The 19,258-nt window shown below is 40.0% G+C and overlaps 1 protein-coding gene across 1 annotated transcript in view; it reads left to right on the top strand.

Moving 5' to 3' along the window:
* LOC128644011 (tapasin-related protein) overlaps positions 1-19,258 on the top strand; it is a 173,972-nt gene that overhangs the window by 79,995 nt on the left and 74,719 nt on the right. Inside the window, exon 4 of the mRNA XM_053696777.1 lies at positions 17,148-17,459. Coding sequence (XP_053552752.1) covers positions 17,148-17,459 — 312 coding nt within the window. The remainder of the gene's footprint in view (positions 1-17,147; positions 17,460-19,258) is intronic.

Genomic DNA, 19,258 nt, shown 5'->3' on the forward strand with positions numbered 1-19,258 from the left:
CCCTTGAGGCGGTCAAAGAGTTTCGTAATGAGTGGAATAGGGTAAGCATTCTTAATGGTAAGACGATTAAGACCCCTAAAATTGATGCATGGTCTTAACTCGCCACCCTTTTTCTTCACAAAGAAGAAGCCAGCCCCTGCAGGAGAGCAGGATTTGCGGATGATCCCCCGCGACAGAGCATCGGAAACATACTCCTCCATAGCACAATTCTCTGCAACAGACAGAGGGTAAACCCGGCCCCGAGGAGGAATGGCTCCTGGTTGCAGGTCTATGGCACAATCGTAAGGCCGGTGAGGAGGCAACGTACCGGCACGCACCTTGTCAAAAACGTCTAGGAACTCTCGGTACTCCTCTGGCAATTGAGATACCGAAGAAGTGCACAAGACTTTAACTGGTTTCTGAAGACAAGTGGAAATACATTGCGGAGACCACGACAAAATTTCGGACCTGCGCCAGTCGAGACTGGGATTGTGCTTTTGGAGCCAGGGATAACCCAGAACAACCGGAAAATGCGGAGAGTTTATCACCTGGAACTGGAGGGTTTCAAAATGGAGAACCCCAACAGCCATGGATAACGGAGCAGTTTCGTGAGTGACGAGTTCGGGCTGAAGGGGCCTGCCATCAATGGCCTCAATAGCAAGCAGAACGGACCGAGACAAAACAGGAATGGAGTGCTTTGATACAAAAGCACTGTCAATGAAATAGCCCGCAGCACCGGAGTCAACAAGAGCCTGGGTGACTATGGAGGAGTCCACCCAGGAAAGGACAACCGTTACCAAAGGTTTCTCCTTTAGTGGTTCCTGGGACAAGGATAAACCACCCAAGGTCTGCCCCTGACAGGACCTTAGGTGTGAGCGTTTCCCGGCCGTGTAGGACAAAACTTCAAAAGGTGGCCCTCTAACCCACAATAGAGGCAGAGCCCCTCCCTCCTCCTAAAGGCCCTCTCCATCGCAGAGAGACATGTGAATCCCAACTGCATCGGCTCAGCAGTACCTGGTGACTCGGGACCAGGAGGCATGGGAGGAGAGGGAGGCATGGGTGGGAACGAACACGTAGGAGACAACGGTACAGGAGGCTTCCGCAAGCGCTCCTTGAAAGAAGGCCTCTCACTTAGTCTGATGTTAATTAGGATCAAAAAAGACACCAATGCCTCAAGATCTTCTGGTAAATCTCTGGCAGCAACTTCGTCTTAAATCGCATCAGAGAGCCCATGAAAGAAGGCGGCAACAAGGGCTTCATTGTTCCAGCCTACCTCTGCTGCAAGTGTATGGAACTCAATGGCATACTGAGCAACAGATCTTGTACCTTGCTGAATGGACATGAGTCGTTTAGCAGCAGAGGAGGAGCGAGCCGGAACATCAAATACCCTTCGAAAGGAGGCCACAAATTCAAGGTAATTTGAAATCACAGGTTTATTAGTCTCCCACAAGGGATTAGCCCTTAGCCCAGGCAAGAGCTGTGTCAGAGAGTAACGAGATGAGAAATCCCACCTTAGCTCTGTCAGAGGGAAACGCCTGAGGTAACATCTCAAAGTAAATGCCCACCTGGTTCAAAAACCCTCTTTACTGATTAGGATCGCCTCCATATCGCTGAGGTAGAGGTGCAGAACCGGACAAGCTCCTGGTAGATAGATAAGTTAAATTCTTGTGGTCAGTAAGAATGAGCACTGGCACGCTAGTACCCTCGAGAAGATGCCTCCACTCCTTGAGTGCCAAAATTATGGCCAGTAATTCCCTGTCGCCAATTTCATAATTGCACTCCGCTGGAGACAATTTCTTAGAGAAGAAACCACACGGATGCAAGGAACTGTCAGATGTAGGACATTGAGACAAGAGGGCAACTACTCCAGTCTCAGATGCATCGACCTCAAGAACGAAAGGCAGGACAGGGTTAGGATGAGCCAGAACTGGAGCGGCAGCAAAGGCAGACTTAAAACTATCAAAGGCCTTAATGGCAGTAGGTGACCAATGGAGTGGATCATTCTCTTTACGAGTCATGTCTGTGATAGGTTTGACCAAGGAAGAAAAGTTTTTAATAAACTTTCTATAGTAATTGGCAAACCCCAAAAAACGTTGATTAGACCGAAGACCAACTGGACGAGGCCACTGCAGAACTGCAGATAACTTGTCAGGATCCATGGAGAACCCTGCAAAGGAGATAACATAACCTAGGAAGGTTACTTGAGTCTGATGGAACTCAAATTTCTCAAGTTTACAAAACAGGCCGTTCTCACGTAGTCTCTGAAGAACCCGTGTAACATCAGAACGATGAGCCTCAAGTGTGGGTGAGTGTATGGGGATGTCGTCTAAGTACACCATAACACACTGTTGCAACATATCTCGTAGGACATCATTAATAAATTCCTGGAAAACAGCAGGAGCATTACATAGGCCAAAGGGCATTACAAGATACTCATAATGCCCGCTCCTGGTGTTAAATGCTGTTTTCCATTCGTGGCCCTCCTTGTACGCTCCTCTCAAATCAAGTTTAGAAAAGACCGTAGCTCCCTTGAGGCGGTCAAAGAGTTTCGTAATGAGTGGAATAGGGTAAGCATTCTTAATGGTAAGACGATTAAGACCCCTAAAATTGATGCATGGTCTTAACTCGCCACCCTTTTTCTTCACAAAGAAGAAGCCAGCCCCTGCAGGAGAGCAGAATTTGCGGATGATCCCCCGCGACAGAGCATCGGAAACATACTCCTCCATAGCACAATTCTCTGCAACAGACAAAGGGTAAACCCGGCCCCGAAGAGGAATGGCTCCGGGTTGCAGGTCTATGGCACAATCGTAAGGCCGGTGAGGAGGCAACGTACCGGCACGCACCTTGTCAAAAACGTCTAGGAACTCTCGGTACTCCTCTGGCAATTGAGATACCGAAGAAGTGCACAAGACTTTAACTAGTTTCTGAAGACAAGTGGAAATACATTGCGGAGACCACGACAAAATTTCGGACCTGCGCCAGTCGAGACTGGGATTGTGCTTTTGGAGCCAGGGATAACCCAGAACAACCGGAAAATGCGGAGAGTTTATCACCTGGAACTGGAGGGTTTCAAAATGGAGAACCCCAACAGCCATGGATAACGGAGCAGTTTCGTGAGTGACGAGTTCGGGCTGAAGGGGCCTGCCATCAATGGCCTCAATAGCAAGCAGAACGGACCGAGACAAAACAGGAATGGAGTGCTTTGATACAAAAGCACTGTCAATGAAATAGCCCGTAGCACCGGAGTCAACAAGAGCCTGGGTGACTATGGAGGAGTCCACCCAGGAAAGGACAACCGTGACCAAAGGTTTCTCCTTTAGTGGTTCCTGGGACAAGGATAAACCACCCAAGGTCTGCCCCTGACAGGACCTTAGGTGTGAGCGTTTCCCGGCCGTGTAGGACAAAACTTCAAAAGGTGGCCCTGTAACCCACAATAGAGGCAGAGCCCCTCCCTCCTCCTAAAGGCCCTCTCCATCGCGGAGAGACATGTGAATCCCAACTGCATCGGCTCAGCAGTACCTGGTGACTCAGGACCAGGAGGCATGGGAGGAGAGGGAGGCATGGGTGGGAACGAACACGTAGGAGACAACGGTACAGGAGGCTTCCGCAAGCGCTCCTTGAAAGAAGGCCTCTCACTTAGTCTGATGTCAATTAGGATCAAAAAAGACACCAATGCCTCGAGATCTTCTGGTAAATCTCTGGCAGCAACTTCGTCTTAAATCGCATCAGAGAGCCCATGAAAGAAGGCGGCAACAAGGGCTTCATTGTTCCAGCCTACCTCTGCTGCAAGTGTATGGAACTCAATGGCATACTGAGCAACAGATCTTGTACCTTTCTGAATGGACATGAGTCGTTTAGCAGCAGAGGAGGAGCGAGCCCGAACATCAAATACCCTTCGAAAGGAGGCCACAAATTCAAGGTAATTTGAAATCACAGGTTTATTAGTCTCCCACAAGGGATTAGCCCTTAGCCCTGGCAAGAGCTGTGTCAGAGAGTAACGAGATGAGAAATCCCACCTTAGCTCTGTTAGAGGGAAACGCCTGAGGTAACATCTCAAAGTAAATGCCCACCTGGTTCAAAAACCCTCTTTACTGATTAGGATCGCCTCCATATCGCTGAGGTAGAGGTGCAGAACTGGACAAGCTCCTGGTAGGACTAGGTGCATCAGTGGAAACAGGAGCAGCCATAACTTGCGGGACACTTTGGTCCAAATGTGCAGTGTGAGTCAGCAGGGTTTGCAGGGCTAGTGCAAATTGATCCAAGTGGTGATCCTGTTCATCCATCCTGGAAATTATGGCAGGTAAAGGTGGATTATTAGCACCATCAGGATTCATGGCCCTTGCGTAATGTCAGGGTGCCAGGAATCAGACTGAGATGAAAAGTGCAAAAATAATCACACCTTTATTAATAGCAAAAAATAATAAAAAGTCCACAAGTCAAATAACAAGCCAGGAGTCAAAACCAGAGCTGGTAGTCAGACGAGCCGAGTCAGCAGCCAAAGCGAATAGTCAGACGAGCCGGAATCAGGAACAAGCCAGGGATCAGGAACCAGGAAAGACGTCAGACAGCCAGGTAATACACAGGAACTCTCACAAACAGGTCTGAGACAACGCAAGGGCAAAGTATACTGAACAAAGGCCCTTTAAATAATAAGTGATGACATCACAATTCTGAGACAGCATCCTGTCTCACATGGATGATGTAAACCAGTCTGGCCATAAAAGGAAGTACAGAAAGTCAGCAGCATCTCCCAGAATGCACCAAAGTCAGCAAGAGAGGTGAGTAAAATGGCTGCCAGCAGCACATGGCAAACAAGGCAGGAAAAAACCCTGACACTACCCTATTCTAAAATACAAAAGTAATCAGCTCTTTTACCAGCCCTTAAAAGAGCTTTTTGCGGGGCCTTGCCCCAAAGTAATCAGCTCTTTTGCATGAAAATAAAAATACAATAACTCCCCCCAACATTACAACCCACATACCCCTACTCTAACCCACCCAAACCCCCCTTAAAAAAATCACTAACCTCCTGAAGATCTCCCTACCTTGAGTCATCTTCACCCAGCCGAGCCGAATTCTTCATCCAAGCGGAGCAAGAATATGTCCTCCATACGGTAGAAGTCTTGATCTAAGCGGCAAAGAAGAGGTCCTCCATCCGGGGAAAGTCTTGATCCAAGCGGCAAAGAAGAGGTCTTCGATCAGGGCGATGACTTCTTCCAAGCGGCATCTTCTATCTTCTTTCTTCCGAATCATCTTCATCCAGCCGACGCGGAACATCCTCCTTCCCCGACTGACTAATGACGAATGAAGGTTCCTTTAAGGGACGTCATCCAAGATGGCGTCCCTTCAATTCCGATTGGCTGATAGAATTCTATCAGCCAATCGGAATTAAGGTAGAAAAAATCTGATTGGCTGATGCAATCAGCCAATCAGATTGAAGTTCAATCGGATTGGCTGATCCAATCAGCCAATCGTATTGAACTTGCATTCTATTGGCTGTTCCGATCAGCCAATAGAATGTGAGTTCAATACGATTGGCTGATTGGATCAGCCAATCGGATTGAACTTCAATCTGATTGGCTGATTGCATCAGCCAATCAGATTTTTTCTACCTTAATTCCGATTGGCTGATATAATTCTATCAGCCAATCGGAATTGAAGGGACGCCATCTTGGATGACGTCCCTTAAAGGAACCTTCATTCGTCGTTAGTCCGTCGGGGATGGACGATGTTCCGCGTCGGCTGGATGAAGATGGATCCGGAAGAAAGAAGATAGAAGATGCCGCTTGGAAGACGTCATCGCCCGGGTGGAAGACCTCTTCTTTGCCGCTTGGATCAAGACTTCGCCCGGATGGAGGACCTCTTCTTTGCCGCTTGGATCAAGACTTCTACCGGATGGAGGACATCTTCTTGCTCCACTTGGATGAAGAATTCGGCTCGGCTGGGTGAAGACGACTCAAGGTAGGGAGATCTTCAGGGGGTTAGTGATAGTTTTTTTTTTAAGGGGGGTTTGGGTGGCTTAGAGTAGGGGTATGTGGGTGGTGGGTTGTAATGTTGGGGGGGTATTGTATTTTTATTTTCATGCAAAAGAGTCGATTACTTTGGGGCAAGGCCCCGCAAAAAGCCCTTTTAAGGGCTGGTAAAAGAGCTGATTACTTTTGTATTTTAGAATAGGGTAGGGAATTTTTTTATTTTGGGGGGCTTTTTTATTTTATTAGGGGGCTTAGATTAGGTGTAATTAGTTGAAACTTTTTGTAATTTAGTGTTTTTTTTATTATTATAGAATAGTTTATTTTATTGTATTTTATTTTAGGTAATTGTAGGTAATTTATTTAATTAATTTAATGATAGTGTAGTGTTAGGTTTAATTGAAACTTAGGTTAGGATTTATTTTACAGGTAATTTTGTACTTATTTTAACTAGGTAGCTATTAAATAGTTCTTAACTATTTAATAGCTAATGTAACTAGTCAAAATAAATACAAAGTTGCCTGTAAAATAAATATAAATCCTAAAATAGCTACAATGTAACTATTAGTTATATTGTAGCTATATTAGGGTTTATTTGATAGGTAAGTATTTAGTTTTAAATAAGATTAATTTAGTTAATTTTAGGAATATTATTTTGTTTCATTTAAATTATATTTATGTTAGGGGGGGTTAGGGTTAGGGTTAGAGTTAGTGGTTAATAACTTTATTATAGTAGCGGCGATGGTGCGGATGGGAGATTAGGGTGATGTTAGGGAGGGCAGATTAGGGGTTAATCAAATGTATTATAGTGTTTGCGAGGCGGGAGTGCGGCGGTTTAGGGGTTAATACATTTATTATAGTAGCGGCGAGGTCCAGTCAGCAGATTAGGGGTTAATAAGTGTAGTTAGGTAGCGGCGACATTAGGGGGGGCAGATTAGGGGTTAATAAATATAATATAGGGGTTGGCGATGTTAGGGGCAGCAGATTAGGGGTTTATAGGGATAATGTAGGTGGCGGCGGTGTCCGGTCAGCAGATTAGGGGTTAAAAATTTTTATTAGAGTGGCAGCGATGTGGGGGTCCTCGGTTTAGGGGTACATAGGTAGTTTATGGGTGTTAGTGTACGTTAGAGCACAGTAGTTAGGAGCTTTATATTCCGGCGTTAGCCCATAAAGCTCTTAACTACTGACTTTTTTTGGCTTTAGGAGTCTTGTCTGTAGATGCTCTACCACTCACTTCTCCCAAGACTCCAAATACCAGCGTTAGGCAGATCCCATTGAAAAGATAGAATATGCAATTGGAGTAAGGGGATCTGCGGTAGCCTGGAATCGCGGTAGGGAAGTAAGCGGTAGACCCTTTCCTGCCTGACTCTAAATACCAATGGGCAGCCAAAAGCAGCGTTAGGACCCCTTAACGCTGCTTTTGACGGCTAACGCCAAACTCTAAATCTAGGCGTATGTATTTTTCTCTCTAAAAGTTAATGCTTCTTTTTTTCTGTCTGTATCCTCTTGTCTTAGAGTGTGTATCCCTCTTTATCCAAAAATAAAGAAAGCCTCCTCCTTTTCCTTAATCACTCCCACAGAATTTTTATAGGCCCTTGGAGCTTGTCTTTCCATTGGCCCTAACGGAGCTTGTCTCTGATTCGCTCTGGGATCTGAAAATCTCATAGGATATTTGGTTTGGCATATGTTTTAAACAGTCAGTTTGTTTGGCTGTCATACCAGTTTTAATCCCCTAGGGGGCAGCAGACAAAGACAAACAGTTTCATTCAAATATTGCTGCAGTTCAATTATCTAACCTATAAAATGTTTATTTTATTTACTATAATTTTCAGTATTAATAAACTTATCTGGCATTTATATATGGGACCCTATAGTGTCATTCTCTCTGATTATTTTAATATTAAACATTATTATACTTCTAGTAATATATTAATAAGCAGCTCACTGTTAACCATCTTTCTTCACGGAATCATAGCATTCAACATCCTGGCATTATATTGTATCTTAACGTGAACACAGTATATTACATGTTTCTAATAATTTTTGAGTGTATAGATTTATGTTTATGACCAATATTCGTAGGACTTGTTGTCAGGAAAATAAAGAAACAGATGTTGTTATTTTAAAATAAACATTTATACATTTATTATACAGCCATTTATCAAGCTCAGCAAATATTTATCTAATATGTTACTGATCAATACATAGATATATATATATATATACCTGTGTGTGTGTGTGTGTGTATATATATATATATATATATATATATATGTATATATATAAATTTTACAAAGGTGTGGAAGAAAAACAAAGAGACCCAGAACCTGTCTTAATATAAAGACACAGGAATTTTATTCCGGTTATTTATATGTATATATATCTCGACTGACTTAGGGTCAGCTAAAATCAGACGTGGTGCAGGCCCCTAAAATTTAAATTTAATCCAGTATTATATAGATTAAGAATGATGGTAGAGCTATATGAGATACCATTAGATAAAGTAGGGGATTTCAGCACTCAAAGATATATAAAACCCATTTAATCCAATTCCTTAGAAATGTACGGCTGTAGGGTAGCACAGAGCCCAAAAAATGAACTACACATGCACAGATTCAAACACATGCAACTAGTTTATTGCAAGAAGCTGCCAGCACAGAAAATAAACAGCTAAAATGCTTTTCATCTCAAAATGCACCACTGCAGTGGATTTTATAAAACACATACCAAGCAACATGATATATTATCACACATATATTTGAACTAAATGCTGCAAAATAGACTGGTTTAGAACATGTGATCTGCAGATATTATACTATTGGCATGCAACAACAAATCTTGTATCAACTCCTCTATGATAGTAAAAGAACAAAGTCCTTAATAAAGACCATATAAGTCCTTTGATGGAGGAAATCTGATGTTATACTTTAGTAGCAATTTGTATCACTTTGTAATCCAGCTGAAATAAACCTTTTGACAAACAAATGTTCGTTAATTAGGGTTAACCGAGGTGAAAACGTCCTCTATTGTTAACTAGAACTTGGCAATATTATAACTTGATAGCAGATAGAACATCTTATATTGATGAAAAGCAGAAACAATATAGCAGACCTGTGTTTAAGAACTGCAGCAAACATCCGGGAAAACAAAGTCACAGTATCATTGACGAACGGACCGGGACATGAGCCTCTGACATCCTTGTCTCACCTTTCACAACCGCGTCTCCCTGCTCACTGGGGACACAGATTAACCGGTGTATGTTATGCTTCTGTGTGTAAACCGTATCCAGGCGGTTTATTTGAACCACTCAATTACCGCAAGATCCAGGCTTGCTTCTTTGGTTTGGTTTTTTGAAATTCCCGGGCAGGCTTAAGCCAGCTGCTTCATTCACAGGTGCAGTAATAGCTGTTATTGAGAAAGTCGACGCGCGTTTCGCCCCATAATGCTGAGCGAAACAGGGGCCTCGTCAGGACTGTCCATCTCTTCCTAATTACAGCCTTTATTGCAGTTCCAATGAACTGGGAGGTAGCAGTTCAGCCAATCAAATTCGCTATTTGCACATACCCTCTTTCATTTTAAAGCTAAACATTCCTGTTTGTAGGTTCAATGATTATCTGTATTTTAAATTAATACAAAAAGGCTTGCATTGAAAAGATGGAATACTCTCTATGCTTAGCAACTCCTATAAAACAAACAAAAATTTCGCATGTGAGAAAACCCTATGCACGTTGCAGCCCAATTAAACATTATTTCCTTACTTACTATGTCTAGATGAATGAGCTTTACATAAATCCTATATTAACTAAAATTCTATAAATTTTGGAATGACTTACTAAATAGCTAAAAATAATTCTATGAAGGTAAGTTATGACATAAACGATCCACAACTTAAAAGCAAGCTGAATGAAAGAAATGAATATCATAGTTAATGATCTATTTATAAAGATCTATTTAGAAGTTATTCAACTTATCATTTATTTGATTATTTCTCACATTGCAGCTGGAAAAGAGAGAATTTTTAAATTCTAACTACAAATCTCTATTTTAGAAAAGATGCATATTCTATCCTTTCATTTAGGCCTGACGGTGACACCGTATTCAGCATAAAGGTCCATCTTGCTTCCTTTTTTAACAAACAGTTATCCTCATCTCCACCTCTTCCATTTGTTATTCCTCTGTCGATACCTATAAATTTTAAAGAAACAGTACTACTATTATGAACTTCCTTAAAGTGACGAGCCACACTTGTATCTCTCCCGTAGAGGATGTCATCCCTGTGCTCCTGTACCCTGTCCTTGAACAAACGTTTTGTTTTACCTACATAGAACAGGGGACAGGAGCACCCCAAGAGATAAACAACCCCCACTGAGTTACAGTTTGAAAAACATCTAATGGTATAATTTTTACCTGTATTGGCGGAAAATGTTTTACTTTTTGGCAAATAGGGACAATAGACACAATGCCCACAAGGAAAGCTTCCTTTCACTTGTTTTTTAGTTAACCAGTTTGTATCTGGTTCAGACCGAGTAAACCTGCTTCTGACTAATTTATCTTTAAGATTAGGAGATTTTTTTGCGGTCAATAGGGGTCTACTTCCTACCTTATCAGCTATCTTGTCATCTAAGGTTAAAAAATGCCAATTTTGAGATAAAATATTTCTTATACTTTGCCATTGGCAATTAAACGTAGTAATAAATCTGATGTTATTCTCAGTTTTTGTCTCTTTTTGGTTATATAGGAGATCTTGACGGTTCAATTTACTTACTTTATTTAAGGTTTTTTTGACTAGGTTGTGAGAATAACCTCTTTCAATGAAACGTTTACACATTTTTTCTGCATGATAATTAAATTTAGTATTAGAAGAACAGTTTCTTTTTAATCTCAAGAGTTGGCCATATGGGATGCCTTTTTTCAAGGGCTCTGGATGCCCACTTGAGGCTTCCAACAGATTGTTTGTTGCCGTGTCTTTACGATAATTTTCAGTTGAGATACGACTTCCTTCTTTTTTAATACTGTATTAAAAAAGAAGGAAGTCGTATCTCAACTGAAAATTATCGTAAAGACACGGCAACAAACAATCTGTTGGAAGAAATAATCAAATAAATGATAAGTTGAATAACTTCTAAATAGATCTTTATAAATAGATCATTAACTATGATATTCCTTTCTTTCATTCAGCTTGCTTTTAAGTTGTGGATCGTTTATGTCATAACTTACCTTCATAGAATTATTTTTAGCTATTTAGTAAGTCATTCCAAAATTTATAGAATTTTAGTTAATATAGGATTTATGTAAAGCTCATTCATCTAGACATAGTAAGTAAGGAAATAATGTTTAATTGGGCTGCAACGTGCATAGGGTTTTCTCACATGCGAAATTTTTGTTTGTTGTATAGGAGTTGCTAAGCATAGAGAGTATTCCATCTTTTCAATGCAAGCCTTTTTGTATTAATTTAAAATACAGATAATCATTGAACCTACAAACAGGAATGTTTAGCTTTAAAATGAAAGAGGGTATGTGCAAATAGCGAATTTGATTGGCTGAACTGCTACCTCCCAGTTCATTGGAACTGCAATAAAGGCTGTAATTAGGAAGAGATGGACAGTCCTGACGAGGCCCCTGTTTCGCTCAGCATTATGGGGCGAAACGCGCGTCGACTTTCTCAATAACAGCTATTACTGCACCTGTGAATGAAGCAGCTGGCTTAAGCATGCCCGGGAATTTCAAAAAACCAAACCAAAGAAGCAAGCCTGGATCTTGCGGTAATTGAGTGGTTCAAATAAACCGCCTGGATACGGTTTACACACAGAAGCATAACATACACCGGTTAATCTGTGTCCCCAGTGAGCAGGGAGACGCGGTTGTGAAAGGTGAGACAAGGATGTCAGAGGCTCATGTCCCGGTCCGTTCGTCAATGATACTGTGACTTTGTTATCCCGGATGTTTGCTGCAGTTCTTAAACACAGGTCTGCTATATTGTTTCTGCTTTTCATCAATATAAGATGTTCTATCTGCTATCAAGTTATAATATTGCCAAGTTCTAGTTAACAATAGAGGACGTTTTCACCTCGGTTAACCCTAATTAACGAACATTTGTTTGTCAAAAGGTTTATTTCAGCTGGATTACAAAGTGATACAAATTGCTACTAAAGTAAACATCAGATTTCCTCCATCAAAGGACTTATATGGTCTTTATTAAGGACTTTGTTCTTTTACTATCATAGAGGAGTTGATACAAGATTTGTTGTTGCAATAGTATAATATCTGCAGATCACATGTTCTAAACCAGTCTATTTTGCAGCATTTAGTTCAAATATATGTGTGATAATATATCATGTTGCTTGGTATGTGTTTTATAAAATCCACTGCAGTGGTGCATTTTGAGATGAAAAGCATTTTAGCTGTTTATTTTCTGTGCTGGCAGCTTCTTGCAATAAACTAGTTGCATGTGTTTGAATCTGTGCATGTGTAGTTCATTTTTTGGGCTCTGTGCTACCCTACAGCCGTACATTTCTAAGGAATTGGATTAAATGGGTTTTATATATCTTTGAGTGCTGAAATCCCCTACTTTATCTAATGGTATCTCATATAGCTCTACCATCATTCTTTATCTATATAATACTGGATTAAAAATATGTATATATATATATATATATACCTGTGTGTGTGTATATATATATATATATATATATATATATATAGATGTTTTTAATATGATCTGTTCATTTTACATTATTATGAGGATTTAGACACAATGAGGGCTATTTATCAAGCCGTCAACCGCAAATACGCTGGAATTCCGCAGCGTAATTGTGGAGAGCTTGATTCGCCTCATTTATCAAAGCCTACAGAACGGCAAAAGTAAAAATTTGTGACGTAACATACGATCCGCCAGTCTCAGCCCGACACAGATCGATGCTTACGTCATTACAGATGTTTTGAATGCAAATTCGGCACTATCTGACTACTTTTGCCATTTATCAAACTTCTAACAGGTACGCTTGCCACTATTCTGGCCTAGCGTACCTGCTTTTCAATCTGCCACCCTGGAGGCGTCAGATGCCATAGGAATCAAAGGGAGTCTGAAAGCAGCGAAAGCTTATGTTCGCTGCTGCCCGATAGCCCATTGATTCATATGGGAGAATAACATTTATGTTTACACCTAACACCCTAACATAAGCCCTGAGTCTAAACACCCCTAATCTGCCACCTCGACATCACAGCCACCTACATTATACTTATTAACCCCTAATCTGCCGCCCGACACCGCCGCCACTACATAATGTTATTAACCCCTAATCTGCTACCCCCGACAACGCCACCTACATAAAAGTATTAACTTTTTAGCAACCCGCTAACTTTATATTAAATATTAACTCATCCCTATCTTATAATAAATTAAAACTTACCTTTAGATTTAAATTAAACTATATTAAACTATTAATGAATCTAACCTGTTATACTAAAATTACATTAAACTATATTAAACTATTAATTAATCTACCCTAACTGTTATACTAAAATTACATTAAACTATATTAAACTATTAATTAATCTACCCTAACTATTACACTAAAATTACATTAAACTATATTAAACTAATAATTAAACTACCCTGTTATACTAAAATTACATTAATTTATATTAAACTATTAATTAATCTACCCTAACTGTTATACTAAAATTACATTAAACTATATTAAACTATTAATTAATCTACCCTAACTGTTATACTAAAATTACATAACTACAAATTAAATTAACTATATTATATATTTAAAAACCTAACCCTACTCAAATAATTTAAATCTATTATTAAAAATTACAAAGTTACGAAAAACTAACAATTAAGTTACAAAAAATAACAAACACTAAATTACAAAAAAAAATAAACACTAAGTTATACAAAATTAAAAAATAAATTATCAAATATTTAAACTAATTACACCTAATCTAAGAGCCCTATGAAAAAGCCACCCCAAAATAACCCCCCCCCCCAGCCTACAATAAACTACAAATAGCCTTTAAAAAGGCCTTTTGCGGGGCATTGCCCCAAAGAAATCAGCTCTTTTACCTGTAAATAAAAAATACAAATACCCCCCAACAGTAAAACCCACCACCCACACAACCAACCTCCCAAAAAAAAACTAATCTAAAAAACCTAAGCTCCCCATTGCCCTGAAAAGGGCATTTGTATGGGCATTGCCCTTAAAATTGCATTTAGCTCTTTTTCAAAAGCCCAAACCCTAATCTAAAATTAAAACCCACCCAATAAACCCTTAAAAAAAACCTGAAGATCCGCTTACAGTTTCTGAAGACCCGACATCCATCCTCAACGAATCGGCTGAAGTCCTCATCGAAGCCGGAGGAAGTCTTCCTCCAAGCGGGCCGAAGTCTTCATCCAAGCCAGCAGAAGTCTTCATCCAGACGGCATCTTCTATCTTCATCCATCCGGCGCGGAGCGACTCCATCTTCAAGACATCCAGCGCGGAGCATCCTCTTCTTTCGACGACTTCTTCTGAATGAAGGTTCCTTTAAATGATGTCATCCAAGATGGCGTCCCTTAGATTCCAATTGGCTAATAGATTTCTATTAGCCAATCGGAATTAAGGTTGAAAAAATCCTATTGGCTGTTGCAATCAGCCAATAGAATGCAAGCTCAATACTATTGTCTGATTGGATCAGCCAATAGGATTAAAGCTCAATCCTATTGGCTGATTGCATCAGCCAATAGGATTTTTTACCTTTAATTCTGATTGGCTGATAGATTTCTATCAACCAATCAGAATTCAAGGGATGCCATCTTGGATGACGTCCCTTAAAGGGAACCTTCAGTGTACGGCTGTGATCATTTGAAGAGGATGCCCAGTGCTGGATGTCTTAAAGATGGAGTTGCTCCGCGTCAGAAGATTGAAGATAGAAGATGCCGTCTACATGAAGACTTCTGCCCGCCTGGAGGATGACTTCTTGCCGCTTGGATGAAGACTTCTCCCGGCTTCGTTGAGGACTTCTTGACACTTGGATGAAGACTTCTCCCAGCTGGATAAGGATGGATGTCCGGTCTTCAAAAACTTTAAGTGGATCTTCGGGGGTTAGTGTTAGGTTTTTTAAAGGGTTTATTGGGTGGGTTTTAATTTTTAGATTAGGGACTTTGGGCACCGTAAAAGAGCTAAATGCCCTTTTAAGGGCAATGCCCATTCAAATGCCCTTTTCAGGGCAATGGGGAGCTTAGGTTTTTTAGGTAGGTTTTTATTTGGGGGGGTTGGTTGTGTGGGTGGTGGGTTTTACTGTTGGGGAGTTGGTTGTATTTTTTTTTTTTTACAGGTAAAAGAGCTGATTTCTTTGGGGCAATGCCCCGCAAAAAGGCCCTTTTAAGGGCTATTTGCAGTTTAGTGTAGGCTAGGGGTTTTTTTATTTGGGGGGGGGGGCTTTTTTATTTTGATAGGCCTATTAGATTAGGATTAATTCGTTTTTATTTTTGATCATTTCTTTTTTTATTTTGTGTAATTTAGTGTTTATTTTTTTTTGTAATTTAGATAAATGTATAGTTAATAACTATTTAGTAACTAATCTACCTAGTTAAAATAAATACAAACTTACCTGTGAAATAAAAATAAAACCTAAGCTAGATACAATATAACTATTAGTTATATTGTAGCTAGCTTAGGTTTTATTTTACAGGTAAGTAATTTATTTAGTTTTAAATAGAAATAATTTATGTATTAATTGTAATTTTTATTTGGAATTATTTGAATTATGTTAAAGTTAGTGGGTGTTAGGGTTAGGGTTACATTAGGGTTAGACTTAGGGTTAGGTTTAGGGGTAAATAACTTTAGTATAGTGGCGGCAACATTGGGGGCAGCAGATTAGGGGTTTATAAGTGTAGTTAGCTTGGCGGGGATTTTGGGGGCAACAGATTAGGGGTTAATAACAGTATTGTAGGTTGCGGCAATGTTAGGGACAGCAGATTAGGGGTTAATAAGTGTATGTAGGTGGCGACGACATTGGGCAGCAGATTAGGGGTTAATAATATTTAACTAGTGTTTGCGATGCGGGAGTGCGGCGGTTTAGGGGTTAATATGTTTATTATAGTGGTGGCGATGTCGGGAGCGGCAGATTAGGGGTTAATAATTTTATTATAGTGTTTGCGATGTGAGAGGGCCTCAATTTAGGGGTTAATAGGTAGTTTATGGGTGTAAGTGTACTTTGTAAAACTTTAGTTATGAGTTTTATGCTACAGCTTTGTAACGTAAAACCCATAACTACTGACTTTCAGGTGGCGGTACAGATCTTGTAGTTATACGCTGTACCAATCACTTTTTGGCCGGACAGGCAAACTCTTAATACTGGCGCTATGGAAGTCCCATTGAAAAAGGAATTTTTGAAAGGTGCGGTAGTTACGTTGCGTGACGGCCAAAAAGGTGTGCGGTGTGAAAAAGAGCCTTAACGCTGCTTTTTCACCATGATGCAAAACTCGTAATCTAGCCGACAGTTTTTTATAAAAACAAGAGGTAGAAAAAAAAGATATGGAGCTCTTTTACAAAAGGGAAACGCATAAAACACAGTATTACAGCAGTACTTGTTATTGTCCTTGTTCCATCCTTGTTCAATTCTTAATGCCTCACTTGTAAAATGCTCACTTAAAGGGACAGGAAACCCTGAATTTTCTTTTTGTGACTTGGATAAAACATACAATTTTAATCAACTTTCCAATTTACTTCTATTATCAAATTTGCTTAATTCTCTTGTTATCCTTTGCTGAAGGAACAGCATTGCACTACCAGCAGCTAGCTGAACACATCTAGTTAGCCAATCACAAGAGACAAATGTGTGTAGGCACCAATTGGCAGCTAGCTCCCACTAGTTTAGGATATGTGTGTATTCTTTTTCAACAAGGGATACTAAAGAAACAAAGCACAATTCAAATTAGAAGTGAATTTAAATGTGTCTTAAAATGATCGGCTCTATGTGAATCATGCAAGTTTTCATTTTGACTTTCCTATCCCTTTAAGAAACGTGAAAATAATAGGACAGAGCAATTAATTGTTACGCAAGACAAAAAAGTGAGAAAAAAAACCCTTCAAAATACATTTAACAGTACAGTACAAAAGGACTTCTAGCAGAGTTAACGCCCGAGCGGGAGTGATAAATAGTGCTCCTCTCATAATCTAGTAAGTAATCACTAAGTTTTTCTCTACACAGTGGCCTTTATGATCTCCTCCACTCCCACTTTACATCTGACTGCACCAGCTGTTGATGTGTCTTTAAATTGTGAGGTTTGGGGGGACACAGAGGGGGCATCAGTTGAATGGCACCTGCAGAAGGAGGGCAAAGGACAAAGGTTGGACCCAGAAGAAGGGTCTCGGCTCAGCATTGTTCCAGGACCCCTGAAAAAGAGCATGGATGTATCACTAACCATTAAAGGGGTTCGTGTGCAGGATGAGGGGACGTACATCTGTGCCATCACATCTGGACCCCATAAAGTACAGCAAATACTGCAGCTGAAAGTCAGAGGTGGGTCAAAAATTAAGTACATTCATGTATTGTGTCACAAGTATGGGGAACCAGGGGTCAAATAGGAGTTGGGTTTAGTAATATAAAAATATAATTTATGGTTATCTGATAAATTAATTTTTTTCATGGTCTATGATTCATTACTCCTGGGAATTATACTCCTGGTCACTAGGAGGAGGCAAAGATACCCAAAACTCCAAGGGCCCTTAAAACGCCTCCAACCTTAGTCTGACATATACCCAAGCAAGAGAAAGAAAGATGGAAAGACAGGAAAGAAAGGGAAATAAAGGAAAAGAAATGAAAGAAAAGAAAGGGAACGAAAGGAAAGAAAGAAAGAAAGAAATGAAAGAAAGGAAAGAAAGAAAGGAAAGGAAAGAAAGAAAGAAAGAAAGGGAAAAAAAGAAAGGAAGGAAAGGAAAGGAAAGGAAAGGAAGGAAAGGAAAGGAAAGAAAGGGAAAGGAAGGAAGGAAAGAAAGGAAAGAAAGAAAAGGAAAGAAAGAAAAGGAAGGAAGGAAGGAAGGAAGGAAGGAAGGAAAGGAAAGAAAGGGAAAGAAAGGAAGGAAGGAAAGGAAAGAAAGAAAAGGAAAGAATGAAAAGGAAGGAAAGAAAAGGAAGGAAAGGAAAGGAAAGAAAGGGAAAGAAAGAAAGGAAAGGAAAGAAAGAAAGAAAGAAAGAAAGAAAGAAAGGAAAGAAAGGGAAAGAAAGGAAGGGAGAGAAAGGAAGGAAAGGAAAGAAAGGGAAAGATAGGAAGGAAAGAAAGGAAGAAAGAAAGGGAAAGAAAGAAAGGGAAAGAAAGTAAAGGAAGGAAAGGAAAGAAAGGGAAAGAAAGGAAGGAAAGAAAGGAAAGAAAAGAAAGAAAAGGAAAGGAAGAAAAGGAAAGAAAGGGAAAGAAAGGAAGAAAGGAAAGAAAGGAAAGAAAAGAAAGGGAAAGAAAGGAAAGAAAGAAATAAAGAAAGAAAGAAGAAAGGAAAGAAAGGAAAGGAAAGGAAAGAAAGGAAGGAAAGGAAAGGAATGAAAGGGAAAGGAAGGAAGGAAAGAAAGGAAAGGAAAGGAAAGAAAGAAAAGGAAGGAAAGAAAAGGAAAGAAAGGGAAAGAAAGGAAGGAAGGAAAGGAAAGAAAGGGAAAGAAAGGAAAGGAAGGAAAGGAAAGAAAGGGAAAGAAAGGAAGGGAAAGGAAGGGAAAGAAAGGAAAGGACGGAAAGGAAAGGAAAGGAAAGAAAGGGAAAGAAAGGAAAGGAAGGAAAGAAAAGGAAAGAAAGAAAAGGAAGGAAAGGAAAGGAAGGGAAAGAAAGAAAAGGAAGGAAAGGAAAGAAAGGGAAAGAAAGGAAAGGAAGGAAAGGAAAGAAAGGGAAAGAAAGGAAGGGAAAGAAAGGAAAGGAAGGAAAGGAAAGGAAAGAAAGGGAAAGAAAGGAAGGAAAGAAAGGAAGAAAGAAAGGGAAAGAAAGAAAGAAAGAAAGAAAGAAAGAAAGAAAGGAAAGCAAGGAAAGGAAAGAAAGGGAAAGAAAGGAAGGAAAGGAAAGGAAAGAAAGGGAAAGAAAGGAAGGAAAGAAAGGAAGAAAGAAAGGGAAAGAAAGAAAGGGAAAGAAAGGAAAGGAAGGAAATGAAAGAAAGGAAGGAAAGAAAGGAAAGGAAAGAAAGAAAAGGAAAGGAAAGAAAGGGAAAGAAAGGAAGAAAGGAAAGGAAAGAAAGGGAAAGAAAGAAAGGGAAAGAAAGGAAGGATAGAAAGGGAAAGAAAGGAAGGAAAGGAAGAAAAAAGGAAAGGAAAGAAAGAAAGGAAAGGAAAGAAAGGGAAAGAAAGGA

This window comes from Bombina bombina, unplaced genomic scaffold, assembly GCF_027579735.1.
Source record: "Bombina bombina isolate aBomBom1 unplaced genomic scaffold, aBomBom1.pri scaffold_791, whole genome shotgun sequence".
Classification (NCBI taxonomy): domain Eukaryota; kingdom Metazoa; phylum Chordata; class Amphibia; order Anura; family Bombinatoridae; genus Bombina; species Bombina bombina.